The sequence below is a fragment of the Excalfactoria chinensis genome, chromosome 18 (genome assembly GCF_039878825.1).
Source record: "Excalfactoria chinensis isolate bCotChi1 chromosome 18, bCotChi1.hap2, whole genome shotgun sequence".
NCBI classification, from domain to species: domain Eukaryota; kingdom Metazoa; phylum Chordata; class Aves; order Galliformes; family Phasianidae; genus Excalfactoria; species Excalfactoria chinensis.
Genome location: NC_092842.1, coordinates 1283819 through 1311205, shown reverse-complemented (window position 1 = coordinate 1311205; position 27387 = coordinate 1283819). Strand labels below are relative to the sequence as shown.

Genomic DNA, 27387 nt, shown 5'->3' with positions numbered 1-27387 from the left:
CTCAGATTAATATAAGCCAAGTGCAGCTTCTCCATCCCACAGTGAGCTGGTGTATTTTAATACAGATTTTTTGGCAGTTTTAAGTGGCTTCCAAATCCTACAGACAGGATCAAGTGGCTTCAGCCTGGGGGCTTCATCCCACCCTTCCCCCCCCACAGGCTGGGTACGCTCAGTGCACACCCCCAGCAGATAACTGCTTGATTGTTCATCAAAATGGCTGGAGCTGATTTCAAACTGCAATGTTGCTACTTTCAGAAGATGACTAATTTGGTGCAAGAAACTAATTAACATAATAAACTAGTCTAGACTTCAGACGTGATCTCAGGCTTCTAATTTGTTTTTGCTGGCTTGGGGGTTTTTCCTTCCCTTTACCTTCAGAAGCAGGAAACCTTTCTGACATAAATAAATCAGGTGAGTGACATCTGGATTGCTGCAAGATGCAGGTTCATAGTGGCTGCTGTCCTTGCACGTGCCCACCCTGCCCTTTCCCCCTTCCCAGCTCAGAGCCAGCCTCCCAAGGAGCCATCCAAGGCTTGGGGTGGACAGCAGTTGTTATCTTGTGCAATCCTCCCAGCCTAGACAGCTCTGTCACAAAACGAGCATCCCAGCCTTGCCGTGCTTCCTAGCAATAGTAGAGTGAGCCAACAGCAGCAGGTTGTAACAATAAGAAGTTCACGTGGGGAGGGTTCTTGTACTCCAAATAGAGTCTGATTTATGGGGCTAATAAACTATCTGTGTATTTTCCAAGACTGCAAAGCAACCCGAGCATGCTAAAGGCAAGCAGACAGCTGCATTTTATTGTATTTGTTTAAATTAAGGGGTAGGGAGTTTAAAGACTGGGTCCAATTTTGCCACTGCGGCGTGACTGCAAGAAACAGCACATTAGACCTTTGGAGATCAAAGCTTCCTGTCACTTCTGCTGGCTTTGCAAGCACCTAATTACCAACCCATTTTAAAACAGCGCCCCAAAAATCTCATTGCTATGAGTTTGTAGAGAAGGAAACTCTGAAATCAAACTCCAAGTGCAACGCAATGACACCCACGCTTCTTAGTGGCCCCGTATCGAATCAAACATCCCCTATATTTGGTGCCATGAACTGATGTAGGAAGCAACTGCACTTCCCCAGACTCTCAGTTCCAGGACGGCCTGTCCAAGTCTTTGCACCCAAGACAAGCAAACCTTCATTTCTCTTCTTCCTGGGCGTAAAACCTTTAAAAAAAGAAATAGCAAACAAATAAAGTGCTACCTTGGGATCTACTAGTGCTCCAGCCTTGATAAGGTATTTCACAGTTTCCAGGTGGTTGTTTTCAGCTGCTTCCATCAGTGGGGTCCGCTGGTCTTCAGAGCAGCTGTCTATATTCGCACCAGCCTGTTAAGAAGGCCAAGGCAAACACAAGGACAACTGTAACCTTGACTGGTTAGCAAAGGAAGGATGTGGGAGTAGAGATTTAGTAGCAAGTTTAGCAGCAAAATGTTCCTGACATTCAGCCATGTTGAAGAAAAAACAACAAAGCGACCAGAGGCGGAAGGCAGACAAACTTCACCTGTTTTGGAAAGCAGCACACACTGCTTGCCTTCTCTAGCCAGCAACTAGAGCACGAGGAAGCATGTCAGAACTACTACAGACGAGGTAACTATTCTATTGAAGTCAATGCCAATACTTCTCTGAGAACACATTAAGTTCAACATGGAGTGCTCTGGACCGAAATCTCTATTGCCTCACACATCTTGCCCACTTCAGCTCTTTGATGCAGCTCAATGATCCACCCACTACTTAAAACCAAAAGAAAATCTGAGAAATAGAACAACTCTTGGCACAGCATGCACGTACCCATGCACAAAGCAAAGACCTGCTTACAACACTAGTAATGTGCTGACTCAGGTTCACCTGGCACAAGAAGATGGGCCCATTGCTTCTATGTGCCTCCCACTGCATGTATTTGTTTTGATTACTTTTATAAACCAAGAGTGATTCAGACCAAAGATGAGACACTTCAAGTGCAACACGCTGTGGACCTTCCCAGCCAAACACTGCGCTGCCGCAATAGCCAGACATCAGGGGACAGAAAAGAATATAAAGGATTCTGGAAACAAACCAGCCTTTGCTCCTTTTACTCATACAAGTAATTCTATTGTCTGTACTTGTGATAACTCAAGTAAGCAAAGCTCCACCTTCAAGCAGCATTTTGAATGCTGAGACACCTCAGCAGGCTCATTATCAAAGAGTGGCTTTACCACTTTCTCAGACTTTTAAAGTTTTCCAGTCACAAAGGGCAAGCAAAATACAACCAGATGCCCAAGGAGCCAATGTGAAAAAAGAAAACTTCAGCCCTTTAAAGGTCTTTTTTCTTCACAGTGTGCTGGAGAAGATTCAACAGCAGCACTGCTGTGTGTTTCGCCATCTTCCTTCATTCAAACTTACCACAACCCAAATCTCTAAATCTCACTTAACGAGTGAAACTTGCATCTTTCTTCTTTTCAACTTCCAGCTGGAGTTGCTCAGATTTTGACAGAAGGCGAGACAGGGTCTGCTAGCCTGCAGGCTTTACAGCCTACCCACCAGCATTACAAAGAGCAAGTTGGCAGCAGCTTGCAGCTACCTGCAGGTCAGCCTGTGCTTCCACATCTGGCAGTGCACTACACTGCGGGGTGCGCTTAGGCACAGAGCATCCCACACGCTCTACAGTGCCCTCCAATCAAAGCTCCACGTGCCCATTGCACAGTGAAGTTGGTATGGAGAACAGATTAGAAAGAAATCTGCAGTCACATCACCAAAGTTCTCACACCACTCTGCACCGCTCCTTCCTGCAGCAAACAGTGTGAACGAGGAGGTTTTTCAACGCTGGTTTTTCAACTGCGCTTCAGTTTTGGTGGGGCACAGGCCCAAAAAGAACAGAAAACTGCTCATACAGAGAAATGTTTAAGTAGAGACAGACCTGAATCAGCATATGGCAGATGTCCACATGGCCAGACTCAGCGGCAGCATGGAGAGGGGTTCTCTTACTCTGATGCTCCATTTTAAAATTAGGGTCAATTCCATCCACTGAAAAACAGAGCAGAGATGCTTTCAACCGCAATTCAGAGATCAGAGAAAAGGGTAACAAGAGAAGGAGGTCTCAACTAAAACTTTTGGAAGACTTTCCCCTAGCCCATCCTCAGCCCTTCTTACTACACATACAAGCCAGAAAGCTCTCAGGGTAGTCCCACGGACATCTGGTATGCAACAGCCCTCAAGCAAGGAGCTTCAGGAACACCGTGGAATATAATACTTTTAAGGCATTATTCTTACAAAGGCCACTTCCTTCATTCCCCTTCTCTCACTGCAAGAACACTGTGCAAGGGTAACAAGGGAAAAAAAGAAGTGCTGCTGCTGGAAACAACAGAGCGTCAGCAGCACCCAGCTTTATTGTCTCAGGACCATGATTAACTGCACTTAGTGATCCTTTTTGCATCGCTGTAAGCAAAAGGGCTGCAAAGAGGATGGAGCTCCAACACGAACTCGAGATCTGGCCAGAAATTCTCACAGCTGCGCAAAGACTGACAGATGACGATGACAGCCAGACAAAGATGTCTGGGCATGATAACATGTTGCACACGATGAGGCCGTAGTTAAATATCAATGAGTAACATTTTGGTTCTATTGAAGACAGGAACAATGAAGCTAATACTTGCTAGGAGAAAAATAAAAGGGTGATAGATGCAAAAGAACAGAAAGCATCCAAAAATGTACTGCGAAGTACTGGAGTGAAAAGCAAGCCACAAACTCCCAAGTAAAACACCGTGTCCTTCACAGGTTGCTATTCCTTGGGAATATTTGTTGGTAAAAACAACCCCAGCCAGCTGAAAGGCATCTGGTGACAGTTACGTACCCCCAGAATAAAGCCCTCTGTACTGAGGTTTTCTTCTTCTCCGCTTTCTTGCTGACTGGTCTTAATTTAATCACACTCCCATCTTTCTACCTCTCCACTGGATGCAAATAACCAACCATCCCACAGCACAGGGAGGCAAAGTTCTACTGGATTGGAAAAATCAAACATAGGTCATTTGGGGGTAGAGAGAGCTTCTCTGGATAAAACTGCGTCCAAACGCAGAAGCAAGCTGGGAGCAAGCCCACATTTCACAGAAAGATGGAGCCATTTCTGATGACACATTGCTTGCAAAAGTGGCTTTCTCCTCCCAACACCATTCACAAGGGGCAGTGGGGAATATGACGTGCTGCCATGCTGGGAACTGGGCTCTGGCAGCTGCCTGGCAGGAGCTGGGAGTACTGCCAGACACACCGCGTCCTGGGAAGGAGCCACCTACCCAACATAAGCAGGACTTTTTGCAGCTCTCCTTGCCTGGCAGAGAAGTACAACTGTTTTGGATGGAACCGTAACTTCTTGGGTCTGCAGCAATGGGGAAAGAGGCAGAATTAATACACACTGAAGAATATTCCCCAATATTTTAGCCCAACCCACACCATAGGCATGAGAAAGTTTGTTCCTATGGTCTATGGCAAAACCAAAGAACATCATCTGTTCAGAAGATGGCCTTTTCCTTACTTTTCAGAGTCCAGGGCAATCAGGGCACTTTCCAGAGTTTCTTTAACTGGTCCCTGGGTCAGGCTAGTAGTAGGCTTTGGGAAAACTGAAGATCCAGCTAAGTCAAATCCCTCCGCAGCCGAACTTTCTGGCTTCTCTTCCTCAGACAACCGCGTTCCAGTGACACTGAAAATGAGAGAGAGCCAAAGCACAACCATTAAAAATATACAACGCTGTGTGTATTTTATGCCAAAGAAGGAAAGGAAATCGATTTTAAATGGACAGATAGCGTAACACAAAGCAAGATATTTTACTTCTTTTTGGTAAAGAGTTGCATTGACCTATGACTACATTTTGATGTACTCTTTGCAACAAGCAACAGAACATCATGGCGCTGAGGGCACTGCCCTGCTCACTGCAAGTCATAAAAAGCCTTGAGAACAAGATCAGATTGCACAGGAAGCTGAAGCACTCTTCATCACAGGGATGTCTTCACTTATGTTTTCCTCTAAGTTTTGATTCTCTGCATCTGTATACACTGCTGGGGGCAGCTAAGCATCTCAGGCTACGTATATCACATGAAGGGTTGAGGCACAAGGATTGAGGCTGCCACGAGCTCCCAAGCTCACCTCCCTGTCGTGGTGTCAGCCCTTCCCTCCACTGCTGCTGGTTTCTGCTGCTCATAGGTCAGTGACACCGTCGAAGTCGTGTCTGCTTTTGCTATTGTCACCTCCTTTGCCTTGGAGGCTTCTTCCCCGCAGTGTGGGCAGTAGCTCGTGTCGTTGACCTGGGAGGCACAGCTCTTGTGGAAGCGGTGGGAGATGCTGCTCTCAGGCTGACACTCCATGAAAGTGCCCTAAAAAAATTACAGAGAAGATATTCACACCATGGTCACTACGAGCCTTACCCCTTCCACATGCTTCATCTGCAGAGCTCTTAAATACATCATTCACGACCTCTCTTGTCCCTCGCGCTTCCAGTACAGTAAGCAAGCACTGCCACCTCTTTAGAAGAGAACAAAACCAAGGTAATGGGAAAAAACTCACTTGGTTAGGAACTGCAAAGCAAGTTTTTTAATTGCACGTGGGAAACAGAACCACAAAGTCCCATTTTCCAGCTCTAACACTTGAGGTTCTTGCTTACGTTTCTAGAAGTGCCAGTGTACTGTAAGGACGCTCCCAATACTGGAAAAGAAAACTTCAAACCAGTCAGCACTAAAACTACCAAACACATCTGCACACAAACCATTCAAGGAACAACAATGATACAATTACATCAGCTGTCAACCCCAGTGTTACCCAAAAGCATGCAACTCCTCTGTTTGGACCAGCCCTGTATGCTCTTTAACCCCATCTGCTGACAGATGTGAGCCACCTTTCTACAAATTATCTTCTCTTTCCAGCAAAGTCCTCCAAGCTGAACTGCTCCCCAGAACTCACTGTTCTGTGATATCAGTGCTACCTAAAGCCCTACCGTGCTCTGTGTTATTAGTGACTGATAACACAGACAAACACTGCCAGATTCACCTTTATGAGCTATGAGGTCACCCAGAGATGTAACAGCATTAAGGAAAAGTTAGTTAAAACCCACTCTTCTCCTGGATTCACAGTCCTCCCAAGGCATCTAATTCACTATTTCAGCATTGCAAAATGGCTTCAAGCATTTTGAGGATTATATCTTTCAAATGATCTTTGACTCAGCATGAAAACTCAGGACGGTTCCATTTATTACAGTTAGAATAATGTTGAGACTACTCTAATACCTTTCATCGAGTCATCTTTAAGAATGCTAACATCAATTAACCCACCCTATCACCCCGGGAGGCCCTCAGCGAGTGTTTCACCAGCAAGGAGTCAAGGACAACAATGGCTCAAAGCACTGGGCCAATGCTATTAAAACCTCAGTGGTAGAGAAAGAGGAGGAGATCTCAAACACTGCCTTGTTCCAGTGCCATCACTCCGGTTTCCCCACCTCACCGTGCCCTGTGAGTGGCACGGGGGACAGAACCCCTCTCCTGTATGCAGACTCTGACAAGAAGCAGGCTAACACCATTTGTGATGTGATTGACTGTACAGAGGAAGAAAAAAACCAAACAATGTTCCAAAAAAAAAATTCCAAAGGTATGAATTCCACCCCTTTGGTAACACCCCTCGGGGTCTCCAGGAAGTTACAGGTGAGCATTGCAGCTACCCTCAAACACATGACTGTTGAAAACGCCACCTGACGTGCTGTGGAACGAGGTGGAGCTTATGCCAGGAAGTCAGTAAACCCCTATGGGTAAATCTCCACCTTCACCTCTTCCAGCTACTGCGACAAGTACCCCCTTCCCTAGATTGAGAGCACGGACTTACTGCAGTGCAAAAGTATCCACAGCCAGGGCAACACTGGTGTTTCACCATCCTCCCTCTATGGTCCTCACACAGCACCAAAAGCTGGACTTTGTTAGACGGGCGCATCAGTTCATACTTAACCACACTGTTTGTGCATCGGCCCAGCTGGAACAGGAGAAATTAAAGGAAATGAAATTACTGGAGACCAAAACACTCTCTGTGCTTGTGCGGAGGAAGATTTTGCACACTGCTTTGATGAGCCCTGGCTTTTTCACAGTAATTCAGATGTGTGCCAGATAGCATTAGCAGTGCAGCAGGAAGCTGTGAAAGCTGCTCTCACAGGAAGAAATGCATCATTTACTAACTAACATGCATGTGGACCGGACTCATTTGTTCCTTGCAAGAAAAATCGTAACTGGAAATACGCAACAGCCGAGCAGCCACAGAGGGGGCAGCCCCAGGGGCCTGACTCACAAAACACTCTCTGCTTTTGCCAGGAAGAGCGGGTGTCAGTGACCAAGAGAACAAGACCATACGCACTAAATCTTGTTACTGTTCAAAAGTACAAGTCACAGGAAGATAAAGGGAAAAATAATTGCTCTTCATTGCCAGCTATGTTATCGTCTGTACTGGTTCCAGCACTGGCCCTTGCCCAGACCACAGGGATGAATAGCCAGTCGTTCATGAGAGCTCAACTCCAGTCAGATTTGAGCATGCCTTCTGAAACATTTCTCCAGTGTATAATTTGGGGCCTAAGAGCTGTCTCCTCTCACACCACCTTGCTCTGTCGGTGACAGGCTCCATGAGCAGGGATTTTCCCAGCAGTGTCACTCCCTCTGCTGTGCCTCAAGGACTGGGGCTTCCTCCTGCCACCCCTGTGCGTACACCTATAAGCCTTCCACGTCCTGTTTGCCACCTGCCAGCATGGTGCAACATCGTTTGAATTCTCTAACTCCCTTCAGATGAAAACCTTGCTTTCTGCCAGTGCTGGGCAAAGGACATTTCCAGCATAGAAACATAAACATGGAAAGTTCATAGGAGGAAACACCCCTACCAGAATCTGAGCGTGGTGTACTGCACTCTGCCTCTGTCACCAGAGCAGTCCATAAGGAACACAGTGTCTGCCCCTCACTAGCAGGCTGCCCCTCCTGCTCTGTAGCTGAGGTCTGATTCACTGCTTTTTCTCAGTAAAACTAAACTCCCTCTCTGATTTATTTTAAACTCCATTTCTCCTACAATCAACACACCTACAGGAAAAAAAAAAACAACAAAGAACTGTTTTTAACCTGAGCTCTTCTCCCTTAGCATCTCTGACCCAGCTTACCCAATCTCCAGCTGCAAAGCCTACCTGTGCTTGTTACCTTGCCTGAAGTGATCACTGCTCACACACACACCCCAGGGGCTGCAGGGGAGGACCAGCCCATTGATTTTTATTTACGAGTGGGGGAAATTTGATTAAAGCGTGAGAAGCTGCACTGTCTGCATAAGGAAGTCCCTGCATCATTCTGTCACAACGTATTATTTGTTAGAAAAGTCTAAAATAGTACAAAATGATCAATTGCTATTTTCCAGCCATTAGAGAGTGTAGCAGTGCTCCTATTTATAACGTTATCCAAGGACATGACTGTCTAGAGAACCCACTATTCATGCATGTAATATCCTTACCACATCTATGAGTCACTTATCCCATTACCAAAAAGAATCTAACAGAATGCACGGCCTTCACTATTTCTTTATCTGATTTATCTGGGGGGAGAACTGCCAGATAACCGCAGGAACTCCTCTGTATACTTTCTGTTTATTTAGAAGCCCTGGAGAACCCTCTCTCCTGCAAGTCTCCAGGGCATTCCCTCCTTCACCTTCACCTACTTTGTCATGATAGTGAAATTCCTTTCTCTATAGGTACCAGCACGTACTAACAGAAGCAGAGTAGGGCTGTCAGTGTGATTACCCCTTCCTCCCGCCATCCACCCTTCTACTGTGATCCTCCAGAAGAACCAGAAGTACTCTGACTCCTTGTCCTTCTACCAGTAAATATCAGAGCACTGCAGCATGGCTGCAGCTCAGCTGATGTGTCAAAGAAACGCCAGTTTCTTCCAGAGTAAGGAGCATCTCCCGAGTTTGCTTCTGTCGTGCCGTCTTGCTTTCCAGACTCTGAGAGGGAGTCACTTTTGCCACTTAATTCCACCTTCTCAGAACCAGCAGAGCCCAACTAGCCCAGCTGTGATCAATTTAGAGGCATCAAGTGCGACGTTTCCAGCCAACCAGCCAGCCACAGAGACTGCGCAGGACTGCCAGGACATAGGAAGCTTAGTAACACGAGTCTCTTGGGGGGAGGAGGAAAGTGGAGGGCCAAAGGAGACTGAGCTGGCAGAAGACATGCCAAGTTCCAGAAACTCAAGAGCTGGCTACTGAAAGCTTTGCATCAGCTCCTTTGTAGTCAAGGGAACCAGCTCCAAGCTTCCCCTGATTGGATTCTCTCACTTTGATGCATGCTAATGTATTTTAGCCCACTTGGCCTGAAGTGTGCCTGCTACATCCAGTTGATCCAGCTACACAAGCCAGGACAAGCAGGAGATCCACCCAGTGCTTCTCCAGCTAGCCCCGCAGATTGTACCTACTCGCTTTGGAGTGACTTTAACCAGAGTGTGCGAAACATGCAGAGTGCTGCAGAGAGATGTTTGACACACCATGCCCACACCAGTGGGCTCCCAGTCTAGCATGCTGCAGAGCATCTGTGTGACCCGATGCATGCCCCTGGTATGGCTTTGTCTCTTGACTACATCTTTGTACTCAGGATAAAAAGTCTGTGAGAAGCTGAAAGACAGGTTCCTACCTCATTATCCACACTCTCGGTGGCCATGCACTGGTTGTTGGCTAGCGTGGTGATCTCTCTGCTTTTGGGGGTTTCCATTCGACAGCTACAGAGGGGAACTTCCTGGAGACCATCTACTTCCATTGCTTCAGGGCCATTGGAAAGACCTAAAGTACAAAAGATCAGTAAATCAACTCTCATGTTACCCTCCAGGAGGAAGGATCAACCCTGGGACCCCAACTGGGTCCATCAGCACCCTTCATGTCTCATGGCATCAGTTCCACGTCCTGAAATGCTTTAAAGGCATCATCTAAAGCCCGCAAAAAAGACCCATTTCTTACAGCAGATGGAATTTGCAAAAGCAGACTGTGCTTTTCTGAGTCCAGTGACACCACAGACGACAGTGCTGAATTCAGGAACACTGAGTTAAGAACAGCTGATCCTGAGAAAACCCCAACATGGAAAAGCTACAAGGTACAGATTTTTATCAGTCTGCCTCTTTCTCACCTGTCCCACAGCACTGTGCTCTGCACCAGGAAATCTGCAGGAAACAAACTAGAGTTGGAAATCTGAGTAGGAAGGGGAGTGTTAAATAGAGAAGATCAGGAAAGCAAAAACTCCTGTTGGCAGAAGCTTACAATGCAAATGGGAAAACAAAATTCCTGGGACTGTTTGGTCTCACACAGCCAAAATATAGATGTAATTTTTATTTATTTTTTACTTGTTTTTGAAAGAGAACGAACCAGAGAAAAGAAAGCAGCACGACGTTCAGATCTTCTTGCCTTCTCCTCATCTCTTTCTCTCAGATATTTAACACTTCCAAACCTTTCTAAAGGTGGACAATGGCTTTTAAGTGAACACACAGCCAGGAATGGGGAACGTTGTGAATGTTCTTGGGGTCCCTCTGGATCCAACTCATTTACTAGGTTACGTGTGACCACAAGACACTGACCCAATGACACAGGGATTACTTTTTGTCCCACACACCTACCTTAGTCCTACACAGTTGTAACATCTCTTGCAAGGTTTTAAACCCTCAAACATTACCTGCGGTTCACCCTGCAGTGTCCCTAGCTTTTCCTGCACAAGCCTGTTATGGGTTTGAGTCACATTGAGTAGGAAGTGTGCTGCTGTTTTTGAAGCTTTTGAAAGAAGAGTTATTTTGCTGCACAATTTCAAAGACTAACTTCATTCTTCAGAGAGATTCCTCTGTAGCTGCCCTGACAAAAGCACTCTCCCCCTTTCCTGCCTATGGCTGCGACCCTATCAGCTGAGCAGACGTTCTTTTCATCTTGCAAGGGGTTTCCTTGGGCTAAGTTGCAAGACTAAGCCCCGAGAAGGGATGAGTTGTTTCAAGACACACAAGCAGAAGGAAAGCCCTTGCAGTTTTCATGTAAAATCCTGCCCAGATATTAAATGTGTAAGAGCTTTATCTAGGACCACAAATCACAAAGCTCATTCCTCACCTCCTAAGCTGTCGCTTTCATAATCTTTCTTGACACCCAGAGGCTCTGATGAAAACACCCCTCATCCATCCTGACCCTCCCTTGATGGTAAATGCTCCCACCCCCTCTTTGATGTTTCTCTATCAAAGAGCCACACAACTTCTGAAGGCAAAAGAGCAACGGGGGGCAGCCGGACAGATCCACACAGGAGCTAAGGATCAGCACTGGGAACAGCAGCCACTCAGATACCCCTGCCATGTTCCTGAGGAGATGAGGGCACCAGCTGCATGTGCAGGGCGATGCTTCACTGGGAGGCTACACACGCATCATCCAAATACAGGGGAGTGGGACAGAAGGATGGATGCATCCCACCTTAGCAGCATTCCCAAACAACTCAGCCTCCCCCCCTCCCAGCTCTGGCCCCCAGCTGCTGCCAAGCCTTGCAGGAGGCCTCTCAGTCGGGCCAGGCCTGGACTCGGGGCGCTGGCAGCCACCAGGGGGCACGCGGGGCCCCGCTCGCTGCTTGGGCTGAGCGAACAAAGCCAACGTGGGTCATGGCCGCGCCGAGCCAGCACTCACCTTCCGCCTGCGAGGAGAGGATTCCCTTCACCCGCAGATCCAAGGAATCCAGAGACACCTCCATGTACTCCATGCTGTTATCCTGGGCAGAGCCCTCTCTGCCTCCCAACGATGATTTATAAGCTTCAGCACCTAGATTCAAACACACGTATATTTACATAGCTGGGGGGGAAAAAAAGAATGTGCGTGCATGTGTAAAGGCCATATTTAACCAAGATGGCTGCATGCAGGCTCCTCAGAGAGCCTACGAGTACAGATGCACACAGCATTATGGAAATGCAACATCTGGGCAGATATGGCACGATTGATCTCCCATCTCTTATTTCCACCCCTGTCTGATCCGACAGATTTTCCACTTCCACATAGGTAGGTAGATAACAAAAAATAAAAAGGGAGGGGATAAATGAGACAAATAAGTTCCGCATCTGAGCGGCACATCTGGCTGCTGCTGGACTGCATCAGCGGCAGAAGCTCAAATGGCGTAAGGAAGGGCTGAAACCAGGGCTTGGCACATTCCCCCATCTCCAACCTGCTGCAAAGGGCTCCAGGTACACCCCGGCCAAGCAGAGCGAACCGGCTGCTAAAGCACGTTCTGGAGAGGATGAGACAGGTGACATTCAGCTGAATGGGAGGGGAAAACATAAAAGCCAAGTTCTGGGTCTGAGCGAACAAAGCTGCTGCTGGGAAGGGATTGTATGGGGGATCCCTTCGTGGGAATTGTCACCTCTTCACATTCCCTTGGCTTCGACTCTCAATCCTGGTTTGCTTCTCCCACTCAGGCTTGGCCAAGAGACTTGTGTTAGCCTGAAAGACTGGCTGCCACTTTTATTTAAGGGGCAGAAAAACAGCCTGCATCTCAAATGAAGAATTAGCTGTTTGCTCTGAAAGGGATCAACGGCCCCCATTTCCTTTTAGGAAGAGTTTGCCTTGGGAGGAACAGGAGCAAATGAGATGAGTGACAGACGCTGAGGGCAGCCCAGGGGCTGCAACGTGGTCGTTTAGAAAAGAGGCAGCAACAACTGCTGATAAAAAACGGCCCGTTTGTAAAGAATTAGCAAACAGAATGAACTCTTTGATGGCAATGGATGTGCGAAGCCTTAATAAAGAGAAGGCACAACTTCAGAGACTACACAACTCTTTTTTAAACCCATCCTGTTACTGTTCCTGAAGATGAGGAATCAGATCCAACCTGCACCTCCTCCATCCTCATCCCGCAGCTTTCTGAGGACAAAGTGCACTGTAACCTTTCAGTGTTGTGTAACTTCACTCAAACTAGAACGGCCACCTGAACTCGGGCCCAGAGATGGGCTGCAGCGCTTTGGAATAACAAGGACAGCCAGCACATAGCATTCAGCAGGACTCAACACCCACACAAAAGCAATCAGGCATCACTCTGGAAGGTTATTCCTTTCCCTTCTCCATCTAGCCAATCTCCCTAAGTTCATAGTTTACATCATCAGCCCATGAAGTCTTCTTCGGATGTTCTAAAACAAAGAGAGCTCGTGAACAAAAATCATCATTTCAGCATGCCCAGGATAAAGTTGCCTCATGTTTAGTCTGCTGTTAAAAGTACAGACACGAGTTTGCAAGTGAGATTCAAGTTCAGACCCTGGTTAACCATAAAGGTAAATCTTACCATAAAGGTAAACCTTCCCTTGAAAAGGAAGAAAGAGCTTTGCAAACAACCACTGCCTTATGGGCCGGAGGGCTTTACCCCTACCTGGCAGATCGCTTTCTGTGCAGTTAAAAAACAAAACTCAATTAGTTACCTAGCACACTGGCTTGTTTCTTTTTATTCCTCCGTCTCCTCTTGCGGGTGGGTTTCAGCCATGGGCTGTCCGTCTTTCCTTTCCTCTTCAGCAGCTTCTTCTTGATGCTGGACTCTGAGCTCTGAACAACCAGAGAGGCCATGTGCATGTAAGGCATGTTGGTATCAGCATCACAGCAGTCCTTTGCACTCATATGAAAGAGCCTTCACACAGCTTGAGAAGTGTAAAAAGGCCTTAAGAACTGAGGTTTGAAATCAATTGGTGCAAAGATGCCTTTACAGTGCAGGAAAGGAAACACCAGCACACGTGTGGGCGTATTTCCTGTCATCTCAACAGTGCTCACTTCACCTTCTCTTCCATGTAGGCTCTAACACCACACTCATCTCAGGAGTAGCTGAGCATCTCTGCGCAGCAGGGTGAGTTATGCGTGCACGCTTTTAGCTTCTCCCCTGAAAAGTGGCTTTTATTTCTTTTTTTCAAACTAAAACACTCAGATTGCTCCACAGTTGTGCTGAAGAAAAATCCCTCTTGTACCTGAAGAGCCAACTTAACGGGGCTGAGATGGACCCTGGGGAATTTAACTGCACAGCAGAGACCAGCTCCCTCCCTGAGCAAGGTGCCACACCAGCACAACCTTATCACACAGCAATCTTCAGGCACGTATGAATCTAAACAGAGTTTGGGTTTCCTTTCTGTATAATATGCAGAAAATACAGGTGACTTTTCAAAGTCAACATTAAAATGGGGAACCAGGCACTCCAACCCAGCGTTCAAAGCTCCAACCATAAAATTCATGTTCAAAATGAAACTCACTCCACCTCTCACTGAAGCCTACAAGAAAAAGCTCCTGCTGCCTTCAGCAGAGGCTGCATCAGGGCCTACCTTTGTGGCCTACCTTAAAACTGATGCTACACACAGTGTGCAGCAGGACTAAGGTGGTGCTGAGCCCTGGCTCTCTGCAGTGGTGTCTACACTGCCCCAGCAGTCACTGTGTCCAAGTGTAAGGCTGTGCCTTGCCACGTGGCTTCCACCAGTTGCATCACACTGCTGGTGGGTGAGAGGTTTGCATCTGAGCCAGTCCCCATCTGGGCTGCAGGCTGACTCACCACATATAAGCACAGCAAAAATCACAGTCTAGCTATGACTGGGCTGTTTGGACTTGACTGAAAGCTCAACGCTTGGTTTGATCTAGCACTACAAAAGTGCCTCAGCTGCCCAGTGAAAGGCACAGGCTATACGGTTCCTCCTGCCTAGTCCTCTCTGGCTCTTGTAGTGTCAGAGAACAAGGAACAAGATTCTACAGAGCTTCAACAATTCATTTGGTTTAGTTGCTTCTACCTTCAGCTCAAAACATTGAGACAATGAAGTCAAGAATTTTCTCAAGGTGACTGAAGAATTGGGGTGCTTTAAATGCTGGCTCCTCAACTTGAGATGCTGTGAAAAGGGAGCAACATTTTTAAAGTAAAGGGGAGGGTGGGGAGACACAGACAATCATTGAACAGCAATTCCAAAAAAATTAAATGAAATATAAAAAAAAATAGTTTTCAAGATCCCTTCACCAGCCACCTGAAAACTACAAGTCTGACAAGGGCTTCCCGTGCCTTGGAGGTGGCATGTCAGACAAGGTGAACTTAGGCAGTGGGTTGGCCCAATGGATTTGTGAACAACTCCAACTGGACTCGCTCTGGAGGCAAGCTGAGCTTCAGGCTGTTAACAAAACACTGCTGGCTCCCATCACTTGCCAAGTCTGCACCCAACAAATTTAAACACCCTTAACTATTTTTACTAATATTCAAATGACTAAAAGCAGTCAACACCTTGTTGAAAGCAAGAAGAATAGCCCATTAATTAGCATTGGAAAGCAATTAAGTCTATCAGTGTTATGCACCTTGTGGAAAACAATACCCTGCATGGGTGGCTTCAGCCACTGAGTTTTGTCACAGTCCTGAAACTACACAGCTTGTCTCCTTCCGGCAGCAAAGCAAAGGGGAAATCATTACCATCAGGACGACGGTTGAAAGCTGCATTTAGCAGCCAGGCTTACCAAGTCAGATTCATCTCCATCCTCCTCATCCTCTCCAGACTCTGCAGACTCTTGCTCCTCCTCAGAGTCGCCATCATCAATCTGCAGCCACCACGTGCCCCAGAACAGAAAGAGTCAGTCCCGTCAGGTCCCTCCAAGCACGGCACCCCTCCGCACCCTGCCTGACCCCGCAGAGCATCCCATCGCCGTGCTGCACTCAGCCCCAGCCATGTGAGCACTAACACCATCTCCTCTCCAGGACAAGCACTCCAAGGCTGTTAAGGTTCAAGGTTCACCCACGAGGATGGGACAGGATAACTCCCAAAGAAAGTTGTCCAACCAAACGTTAATTTCTGTGGTTAATAAGAAACAACCTCATACCTACAATATGCATTGTGATTTGGGGTAAGTTAACTAAAACAATTTTAATTCTTTACCAGCCTCTAACAAGATTAGGAAGACATCTCCTGCTGGTGCAGTGAATACCTAACTGTGATGGAAGTCCCGCACATACACTGGATCACAGAGAGTTACATAGCAAGGCTGAAACAGGAGGGTAGGTGAGGAGACACTCATGGGGGAGGGGAAAAGGAAGCAGGAAGTGGTCATCAAAAGCCTCACTTCCACCACTGAGCTTTCTGCCATCTTGCATGCTAAAAAAATTCCTAGGAATTGCCTCAACTGATTGCATTCCTGTCTGACAGGGATCAGCAGTGTCCCATCCCACTCTAAGTCCTGCACAGGGCATAGGAATACCTTTCTGACATTGTCTGCGTCAGACGCGCTGTCTTTAGAGGTCCTGTTATCGTCTGCAGGATATGCAGCTGCCTGTTCTGCTCCGTGATCGTCCTCATCTTCCAACTCATCAGAGTCTTCCTCTTCAGAGTCTACATCTATGCTCTCCCCATTCACGTGAGGGCTGACATCACCTAGCTCCTTTTCACTCTGGAAGTTGTCCAAGCACACGTGCCACAAAGACAACATCAGTTCACAGCTCAGAGCAGCTGAACCCATCCCAGACCGCCTGTGTTAAAGCTGCCAAGGGAGAGCTAGCCACAGGTCCCTCCAGAGCCCTCCAGTACCACCAGCACAGGCAGTGCATGTGCCTGCCATGTGTCACCTAAGCCTGCCAGTCTGGGGGACAAGGAAGTCATTCTGGACTCGAGGCGCTAAGGGGAGGGCTGCTGGACAGCAGCTTTCAGCCAGACCATGCAGACTAACTGAAAGGGCATCTCCCCATGGAACACCAAAGGTGTAAAGGAGGTTTCTAAACAAAGGGAAGTTAATTCAGACTGGGGAATTTTTACTCCATTCCACTGATGCCTAGCGCTTTGAATCCACTTGAATTCAAAGGCCAAAGGTTTAGGGCCCAGAGTGCAGCAAAAGCAGAACCTGATCAGGAGGGAAACACAGCCTGTGGTTTGTTTGTAAGTAACTGGTTGTTTTCCCTTACAGCCTCAAACAACACTAGACAGTAACCCTAAGGACTCCACAACAAAAACGTTACCACGTTGTGTGGTATGCTTGAAAACTCTCCAGTCCCACAGCACTCACAGGACAGAAGGGGAACATCCACTGGAAAACATTGCAAGAGCTGCTATCTGAACAGCCACCCTCAAAAAGCCATTTTCAAAGCAGCAAAGCTGCTGTGGGCAGGATGTTGTTGCCAGAGAGAAGATGTAGACTCAGAACAGAAGATGCTGACAGCAACGATGTTCCTACACTACCCGTGGGGCTGGTGTGGCAGGACAAGGTGCATGTATGGTGACAACAAATGCGCCCGGCCGGCTCAGCACAGCTCTCACCTTGGCACCCACAGAGGAATGAGTTATGCTCTTAAACATCTCAATCATTGTTCTCTGTTTTAACACTTTGGTCTTTTTCTTGGGAACCAGGCTATAGGTTCCCATTCTCCGTTTTTTCTTTCGAGATACTGCAGCAGCTGGGAAAAAAAAAAACAACACAATAATAATAATAATAAGGCCAAAGTTGTTTCAGGAGTGAAAAGAAAGGATAGAAATTAGAGGCCGTAATGCGGGAAATTGTATTTAAGGATATGATCTGGGGAAAAAAGGCTTCCCATTCCAATTAAGTTATTTACAATTCAGGCCAAAGGAGACACATACATACATGCAAACACACAAAGAGCTCTTTGCCAATGCTGCAAAATCACCCAAATTCTGAGTTTCCCCTCCATGTTTCCTCTGGTCCCTGTATCAGCATACACAGCATCAATCCTTAAACTAGCCTGTGTTTGGCAGCATTGCTAATGCTGCAGGAGGCTGAATAGAATCCAGCTTGCTCAAATAAATACTGCAAGGTTAATAATACCAACTTACAATAAAGCCATCATATAATAACTAAAGAACAAACAGAGAAAAGGTACTTTAAATAAGGAGCTGTTTGCCATTTAACCTCATTTCACACCTGCTATGGAAGCTTGCTTGATTCCTTTCACTGCTTTGATTGGGTCTTAATTTGTTGAGTCTCCCTCCTGGCCTTCTAATCAAACCAGTCCTCACACCTCAGCGCCTGCTGCTGCCTTTGGTGCACGCACATCAGAAGTGCGCAGAGTGCAGGCTTTTAACAACAGCATGCAGCAGGAAACAGCCAGCTCCAGCACTACCAGCTGCACAGGCTGCTCCTTGAGAGCATCTCTTCATGTCTCACCATGACGAAGTTTCATCAAAAATCTACATAGTCCCCTCAAAAACTTTCTGCCAAGCCAAATCATTCTATTTACACAACTGCGGCTCACAGTAAGCAGCAGCTGTCAAAACAAGATCTACAGCAACAGCTCTACTGATGCTGCCAGGCAAGGAATCCTAAAGCAGATTCTGTTGCAAGGTGCTGCTCTTGGGTGGGGGCAACCCCAGACGCGAGTATGGACTGGGAGGAGAACTCGCTGAGAGCAGCCCTATGGAGAAGGACTTGGGGTCCTGGCAGACAAAAAACTGGACATGAGCAGCAGTGTGTGCTTGCAGCCCAGAAGGCTGACTGCATCCTGGGCTGCACCAACAGAGGGGAGGCTTTAAGATCACTTCCAACCCAACCATGCCGTGATACTACAACTCTCTGTGGAAAAGCCACTACCAAAGGGGTCAGTCCTTGCCAAGCTGCCTCAGCCCACACACCCCAACACACACACACACGTTTGGGAGCTGGGTGCTGCTCAGGATTTTAGCTCTGTCCTCTTACCTGTCTGCGACTTCGAGGTGGCCACATAGCTCTGGTTCTGAGGTAGTGACTGGTGAAGGCCTGGGAGAGAGGGCAATGGCAACGGCTTCCCAAACTCCAGGATGTTTTTGTTGCCTTCCTCTTTAGATTCTTTTTGATCTCTGCTGTCTCTCCCATCTTTGGGGTCTTTACTTGCATGCTAGAAAACAAAATTAAGTTAAATTGAGACTCTGAATTCAAAGAAATCATTAAAATAAATTTAATTCCTTCCTTTCAAATGGAATCACCTGCATCTGAAGGTAGGAACAGATGCTCAAAGGAAAAGCACTCTGCCCCTCCTCAATAGCAAACACCATTTCTTTGCCTAAAGACTACAAACAGACCCAGCCTGCTGCTGGTCACTTGGTGAGGGCTGCTCCCTGAGAAAGTCTGCACACAGAGCAGGGATGGCAGAGCTCTGTACATTAAGTGCAGATATTGAAAAGCACCAGACACTATTTACACAGGCATTAGGTTGGCTCTCAAGAAGATGAACAAAGCCAACAAATACACCTATTCACTGAAACACATCTGGACTGCAGCTGTCACCTCCCAGCAAACAAGGAACAGAGCCTTGCACAGAAGACTCCAAGGGGTGGGCAGCAGCAGGAAGGAATCCTTCCTTCTGGCCCCATAAAGACTCAGCAGAATTCATGCTCTCCCACCTGCTAGCCCAGCTCACAGCCAAGGAAGGTATCTGCCTGACACTGCAGGTTCACCTCCAGCACTACCACTGTCCTAGCAAGATGTGGCCAAGCTCGCTGCATCAGCTAGCTCAGCTGATAAACCCCTACTGAAAAGCTGATAAGGCTCAAGTGAATTTTATGGTCACAATGGTACCTGTGCCTACAGACAGGCTCCCAGGCTCCAACACAGCTCATACACACTGATGTGAGCACACCTCACCCTGCACCTTCAGTCATGCAATGATTGCCTAGCCCCATCCATGCCTGTCCATACACCTGTCCATCAACTGGCAAGCAGGTTTGGAAGAGATGCTCCAGCAATCCAAGAGCACCAGTAGTGGATTACAAGCTCTGCGGTGGCAATGCGCTGCTCCACCGCTTCTTATGGGATGTTTGAAGCAAGAGCTGAAATACCAAAACAGAAAAAGGCATGCGGGCAAAAGGAAGGAAGAAAAAAAAGCAGCAAAAAATCAAAATACTCCTTAAAGTCTGAGTTCATACGAGCACTGTTGGACTCTGCTCTCAAGTGATACGTGACCTTGTGAACAAATGGGGAAGCGACCGATTCTCCTAATTACAGCTCTGCCATGTGCACAATGCTGGCAGAAAGTGACGGGTTGGTCACAGCCAGAAAAGCCATAACGATAATCCAGAATGACCTGCATAAAGAGGCCATCACATTCCCAGTGATTCCCACATCAAGCCCATATCTTCTGGCTGAATTAGCGCCTCTCTTCCTACAAGGGATCTAGTCGTGGATTAACGATGTCAAAGATGACAAATCTACCATACCCTTTGATATGTTGTTCCAATGCTTAATTGCTCTCACTGTCAGATAATTAAATGCATTACGCTTTTCCCTCCGAATTAAAAAGCCCTGCATCATCAGACACTCTCATTCCAAGTACTTACTGACTGTGCTTAACCTTAAGTTTTAAAACTTTCTCCTCAATAAGCTTAATACAATGAGAAAATTAAGTGTCCGTAGGATCATTTTCTGGACATGGGATCGCTCCTGAGACTGCTCCAGTTGTTCTCCCCCTTAGAACAAGTACGTCAGGAGTGCAGGGCACAGCATGCCAATAATAGTCTCAACAATACTATTTATACCTCTTCATAGTTTACAGATCTAAAGGTTAACTCTCAGATACAGGATTATTCTGAGAATTCCCAAGTCTCCTGGGACATCCACTGCTTCCCGTATTTAACTCACAATTAGGAGGATGAGCACAGGAGAGGCAGATCTGATGCAGAGCCGCCTGCAGCTAAACAAATGTACATCAGGGCTTTGTCCTTTACATGCAGGCCCTTGTAAATGGTCTCAGATAAAGTCTGCTGGTATGTGGAGAGACAAGAAGGAATTTCTGCAGAGAGGTGACCAGATCTCCCAGGAAGCCTCATGGCATTTAGGGAGGCATTCAAGGCCAGGCTGGATGTGGCTCTGGGCAGCCTGGTCTGGTAGCTGGAGACCCTGCACATAGCAGGGGGTTGAAACAAGATGAGCATTGTGGTCCTTTTCAACCCAGGCCATTTTATGGTTCTATGATAATGGCAGAGGAAGCCAAACAGGCCATCAGTAAAACACATTACATACAGGTTTCATAACTATAGAAATCAAACATTAAATCTGAGGATTGGGACTAAAAATATCAGCAGAGATCAGGGAGTATTTCTCTGCCTTCCCACCATCCTTCTTCACTCCCCACAAGCTGAAACAGTTACATCTTCACTGTTCTCATTAAACTTGAACCTTCCACCAAGAGCATTAGGAGTGCTTAGTGGATTCAACTTTATCCTTTTCCCGTGTCTAAGGTCTCTGAATTATGCTGGTTCCTTAGCCCCAGTCTGCAGGTTTGGTCCCTCCTGGTCCTTCACAGTGAGCTCCTGCACTGCTCTGCTCTATCGGTTCCAGATTTAAGTGCTCCCAGAAAAGAGGCTTTGCTAATCTAGCACATTGCTCTGCTGGGAAATCTCTTCTTCCTTCAAATCCCATCAGGCTGGTGAAGAGCTGGCTCAGGCACACGCACAGATGTCCCACAGCCCTCATCCCCAGGTTACAACCAACTGGCCCCTCCCAGCAGAGGACAGCGGGTAGCTTCAATTGCTGATGATCCAGGCTCCTGCTCTTCACATCTCTCTGCTTTGGGTGGAAAATGCAACACTGAAGCTTGCACCAGAAGCAACCACACCAGGAAGGCAACACCTGGCTTTCCAGGAGCTGACCTGCTGAGAACCCCACCACAGCTGCACACAGTTCCATGTGCCGTTTCAGCCAAACAAACTGCTGCACTCAAAACCTGCACTGTCTGCATTCACACTCCTTAGACTGGCACAAGACAACATCATTTTACGTGCTTAAGAAAATCATATTCACATACTTACTACACTGTAATGGGATCAACCCTGTTTCTATTACTGGTGCAGAAATCCCCCTACAGCAGCAGGGAGAAGTTACTAAAAATGGCAAAGACAGACTATCCCACTATTTTTTCCCAGAAGCAAAGATAAAGAACAAATAAACCTCACTAATTAAATGCTGTGTCGGTTCAGCAGACCGCGCAGTGTTCTTCCCACAGCCCCACAATTAAGAGCTCTTTCATTACCAAAGCAGACGAGCTAGCAAGGAGAAGTGATGCTGGAAGCACAGCCATGTGCTGAGCAAAGGCTCCAGTGTCTGCTGTTTCCCAGCAGGGCTGCTGTTTGCACTGCACTCCCAGCACCAGCTCCAGCTTGGCCATGTCAGCCGTCTCCCTGATCCTCAGAATCTTTATCTCCAGCACACCATGAGCTTGCAAATGAAGCCCAACAGCTAAAGGTGTGACACAAAGCACCGCTGCAGCAAGGCTGCCGGGGAGCAAGGCTGGTGTCTATCTGCAGCTGGATGGGAGTGCTAACAGGGTGTGTACCTTTGAACATGGCAAAGCATGAACGTGCTGGGGGCTCCAACAACTGGGGAATGATACTTAAGCAAGAAACAGCTGCCTGCTATGCAAAGCAGATCCCCAGCAGATCTCACTGCCTGTATGAGCCATGGCAGTGCAGCTCTCCATCACTTCTGTCTCACCCTGCAAACCTTTGTTTTCTCAGTGGAGTTATAAACAGATTAAGAAGGAATGGAAGAAATTCTTCCAAAGGTGCCGAGTTTGTGCTACTGCACCAACAGAAGGGGAATGAAACCAATGCTGTCAAAACTCTTCTGAGATCCCGGTTCAGAAACCAACTTAACATGCAACAATATCAAGTAAAATTGTCACCTGTTTCAGATTCAGCTTCGATCCCAATTCAGGAAGCAATTCCTAAACAGAGAAAAAGCCGGTTACATTTGTGAGACAAACATTTCCTTCCTTTCAAAGACCAACATACACGTAACAGAAAAGGTTACTGAGGTCCCCTGACAACTTAAGGTTGAAGAAAACAATCTTTTGGCCCCAGCAGGTTTCTGCAGGAGCAGAGGAATGAAAGTTAATGCATTGCAGGCAACAAAATACCTTCCTTCCCTGCTTCCTTCTCTTAGCATATGCATGGAAGAGGATTCTACCAAGAGAAGAGCAATGCTCTAAAAAATTAATGACAAAACCCACTCGTTCTGTAACACCAAACTGTGGGTGATTTCCACAGTTCCTACAGTACATCCACCTGCTCTGTAGTGCTTTCAAAGGGGAAAAGGCACGACTGCACGTGCTGAGCTGAGGAGCCTCTTATAAGCTGCTCAACAAAGAAATAATCAGAACAGAAAAATGGCAAGTAGCAAAGACTCTGCTCCTCAAATGAAAACAGCATGTAAATTTGAAAGACAATGGGGAAAAATAGGTAGTAATTATCTGGAAGGCTGAACAAACCAGCTGCTTTATTGTCTTGCAGAAATGAGATCAAATCTTGGGGACTGTGGGCTCGCATTCAGATGCAGAGCCCCTGAGCAGGAAATGTGTCAACAGACTCTTCCTACCACCTTGTGAATTTCGTTCCTCTCACCATTTCCAACCCAAGGAAAAGGGCTGCACTGCAGTGGAAGAGTGGCCAAACAACTGCAGGCTTTGCCTTTTGAATCCATTGCTGCTGCAAAAGTAAAGAGTGACCAGCAGTGCAACCGCAGCACACCTATAACATGGCAATGCAAACACTCCAACGTTGCAAGCAGCTTTCTAGAGATGAGCCCCAAAGCCCAAGGGGTTGTATAAAAAATCCTGATGTGTCATAAAATATGAATGATGAAAACACTCCTTCCTAACCTAGCAGTTGGTTTTTTAGAAGGGAATTGCCTCTTTCAATTGCTCAGCCCCAAGGGGGTCTCTCCCTGTCAAATTCCACCAGGGTCGGGGTTTGCCCTGCCTAATTTAAGTGCACTGCAGGCTGCTGGAGGAAAGCTGCGAGGTTTCAGCTGCAAATCCTTGTTTGGGTAAGAAAGCCTTCCATGAGCCTTCCATCAGGCTGTATGTGCTGCATCTGGGCCTCCCCAGCTGCCAGCCAAAAAACTCAGCAGGGGGGTGAGAGCCAGAGAATTCAAATGCAATCAGGGGAAGGCAGAGGGGAAATTAGTGGTTTGGGAGAACGGTTGGGAAATCGTGGCCCGTGTGGTTTCTACTCTGCTGTGCAGGCTGAACCGCCACAAGGTTTGCAGGCTCCATGTGTTTGGACTCCCACCTGCTTCCGGAGTCACAGGTGCTGCTGCTGCTGCACCACCAAGGGCACCTTTCCCCATCTGTGGCTGGCTAGGTGCCACCACTCATTTATCTTCTTTTATTTCCCCTTCCCCCCCCATTTCCCCTACTCCAGACCACAGGTGCCACCACTCATTTATCTTCTTTTATTTCCCCTTCCCCCCCCATTTCCCCTACTCCAGACCACAGCAATTCACAGCTTTGAGACCCGTGCTGCAACATGTAGGTGACATCCGAGGATCATCTGGCATTTGCTTGTCCACAAAATGCTGGTAGCAATACACTATGGCAGCACTTACAGAGCTGCAGCAGCTTCCCATTTATTTCTGGGTGTCCCTCCCACTGCCAAGTAGGGCTCACAGCAATCTGTGCACCTCAACCTGGGTACAGGATGGTCCCTCTCCATCATTAGACACGATGGAAGGATCTAGCTCATCAGAGCTAAATATAAAGTGTCACAGGGTTGGAGATCAAGTGCTTGTGGTGCAGATCTGACTGTTCCCAGTATCTAATTCCTCGTCTTTGGCGAAAGAACCAAAACTTGGTCCATGTTTATGACAAAGAAAGGCCTATTTCTGCTCACTCCCATTGTAACTTGGGGTCACAGGATGACTTCAAATCTCTTTTTACTTCCTAAACAAAAAACAGATCTCACTTTTATCAAGTGATGGTAAATTCACACCCAAGGATTCTGTAGGGAACATTTCTGAACAAGCTGCATTACTGTAGGCAGCACATACAGAGCAAGAAAGCATCATCTGGCTTAATGACACGGCAATGCAATCAAGTTGCCTAACATATCAGCTTCTCGACAGCTTTCAAGCTTAGGAGCAGCCTCCAGTTAACACACTATGCTTAATTTCCTTTGGGTCAAACTTGTAAGAAATCTAATTTGTTTCATAAGCAGCTCTGGATTTCAAGCAGACAGCTGACGAGCAATACAGCCAAGAGAGAAAGGCCATTTAGTGTCTGATAGATCTGCCAGAGAAGGCAATCGATCAATTATATATTTAGAAACACTGGGGAAGAGCTGACCGTGGCCACGTGACTGTTTGAGCACCTCTGTCTCTCTGTGAGAAAAACATCAAAAAAGAAAAAAGAACAAAAACCAGTCTGCCCGGTGGGATGTCACTGAAATACATCCACCCCTGTGCAACAAAGAGCCCCTCCCATACACCCAGAGAGAACCAAGACCTAGCATGGGTATATACATTACCAGGCTAGGGGTGGGTTTAGGCATTGTCTTCCGTGCTCTGTGGACCTTGACTTCAGCATTAGCAGCAGTGGCTTTTTTAGCATCCATGTCCTTACTGCCCTCCCCGAGCTTGGTTGGCATCGTGGCTTGCATCTGAGAAAAGGTGCCCACAGTTCTCCCTTTGCTTGCTCCTCCTGGAAGGGTTTTTGCAGCATGGCCAGTGAGAGAAGCAAAGGTGCTGGTAGTCCTTAGAGGTTGCTCCTGCGCCATCTGCTTGGTTAGAATATATCCATTGCTCCCTGTTAGAGAAGTCTGTGTGAAGTCATTAGCTTTCATATGGTTTTGCTTCCCAGTCTCACCATCTCGTTCAGAAATGCCATTTTCTGCTATCCTATTTAATTTAGTACTAGAGTCCTGCTGGCTCACTTTCGTATTGTCCTGAGTGTTTTTTGCTGGGTTTGGGTGGCTCCCAGCCTCGCCGTGCTCACAGGAACCGTTGGTTTCACCATCTACAGCCATTTTTGGTTCCCCTACTTGCTTTTCTGTAGCACTTTCATCCGCAGCCATGGCATTGAACCCTGGAGAAAGAGGGAGGAGAAAGAGAAGGGAGGAGAAAGAAAAAGGTCACAGGCATCCTTAAAGCACACAGTGGTTAACAACGAGTCAATGTCTCCCCCAAAGCAGCTCTCCCTACATATTTCCACTTGGGCTGCCAACGCACCTACCTGACTGGCTTGGCCAGATCCTGGCATGGTAAAAACTGGGGCAGCTTCAGCTGAAAGCAGTGCACTCATTCTGACTCGCGTCAGCTGCAGAAGCGGCCATTTATTCCCCAATGATGGATATTTCAAGGTAAATATTATCTTTAGCTTTTCCAATAACTACATTTATAGGACCATATGTCAACACTTCGCACGTCAAACAAAACACTGCCCAATCTTGCACTCGGATCTCTGGCAGAGCTCTTCACAGTGCCATGGGAGGGCTGCTGGGGAGCTGGATGGGCGAGCTGCTGTGGCACAGCCCGGGGCCTGCAGCTGGTAACCCTGCAATGAATAAGCTCTGTAGGCAGCATCGCTCACTGCAGATCACTCTTCCAGCAGGAAGCAGCAGCAGAGGAGCAGGATTCGCGGTGTCATTTCAGAGGTAACAGCCAGAGTAAACATGGGGGTGAGGCAGGCTAAGTGCAATCCCAGACTAAAACAATTACACGGTTAAAACACAGTGAGATCCCTGCAGACCTAAAGCTCGCTCGCAGATAACACAGGAGTGTCCATGCAAAGACATTTCTTTCTCCTTTCCAAATATTTCCAGGCTCCCCTGCCAGTACTTTCATCCCACAGATATCTCAGACCTGAGCTGACAGGATCCAAGTCTGAACACCGTGTACTTGCAGAAAGGTTCCCGACACGACAAGCCAGCAGCAACCCAGGCAGCCAGGGCTGATAACAATTCACTGGCACATTCAGTAAAATGAGTAAATCAACCTGCTGTTAGTGATTCTGTGTACTGTTTTCCTTCCAGAGGCCAGACAGTTATGAAAAGCATCGTAAGTACCATCGAAAGCTCTGTCCAAGTGGACTGGAGGAGCAGGTAGGACTGATTTACAGCCAACTGAAGTTATTTTAGCCTACAGTAGAGCCCAGAATTCAAAGCAGAAAACAGCTTTGCAAGCCAGAGCAGCATGCTGGCATCAGCACCTCGCTTCACACTGCTTGTAGAGACTGATACCCTGAAGACCTCTGCTGACCTGGTGAAAACCTTCTGCTGAGCTCCAAACCCAATGCCCACCTCCCCTGGGTGCTTCCAGGCAGAGCTGGGGACTGCAGTGCTGCACACTCCCACCAGCACGGCAAATAGCTTCCAAGGCTGAGTATCAGATAAACCAAACCAACTGAGAGCAAGAATTGCTGTGCCTGCCAGGAGGGGGATCAAACCAAGGTAAATGAGAGCACTGCCCTAGGGGGAAAGAATAACTGCATTGGCCCCAAATCATCACCCTTTATGAACAACCCACGAGGCTGAAATAGATGTAATTCAGCGTATGTTTACATTTTTGCTGACCAGGGGCCTGTACAAAGTAATGGGAACATGATCTAGAGAGAGCAGGAGCCTCGCAGTGGATAAATGCTTAATAAAAGCCTGCA

The 27387-nt window shown here is 47.3% G+C and overlaps 1 protein-coding gene across 13 annotated transcripts in view; it reads right to left on the bottom strand.

The window, feature by feature from the left end:
• EHMT1 (euchromatic histone lysine methyltransferase 1) overlaps positions 1-27387 on the bottom strand; it is a 79048-nt gene that overhangs the window by 16253 nt on the left and 35408 nt on the right. For 9 of the 13 annotated variants that reach the window (XM_072352348.1, XM_072352353.1, XM_072352351.1 and 6 more), the window contains exons 3-17: positions 25262-25818; positions 22642-22683; positions 18684-18861; positions 17291-17427; positions 16242-16430; positions 15507-15587; positions 13463-13583; positions 11694-11825; positions 9691-9836; positions 6876-7019; positions 5154-5380; positions 4546-4710; positions 4307-4389; positions 2938-3044; positions 1248-1370 (exon numbers count right to left, since the gene is read on the bottom strand). In XM_072352348.1, coding sequence (XP_072208449.1) covers positions 1248-1370; positions 2938-3044; positions 4307-4389; positions 4546-4710; positions 5154-5380; positions 6876-7019; positions 9691-9836; positions 11694-11825; positions 13463-13583; positions 15507-15587; positions 16242-16430; positions 17291-17427; positions 18684-18861; positions 22642-22683; positions 25262-25818 — 2432 coding nt within the window. The remainder of the gene's footprint in view (positions 1-1247; positions 1371-2937; positions 3045-4306; positions 4390-4545; positions 4711-5153; positions 5381-6875; positions 7020-9690; positions 9837-11693; positions 11826-13462; positions 13584-15506; positions 15588-16241; positions 16431-17290; positions 17428-18683; positions 18862-22641; positions 22684-25261; positions 25819-27387) is intronic. The other 4 variants (XM_072352358.1, XM_072352359.1, XM_072352355.1 and 1 more) reach the window with 2 other exon arrangements.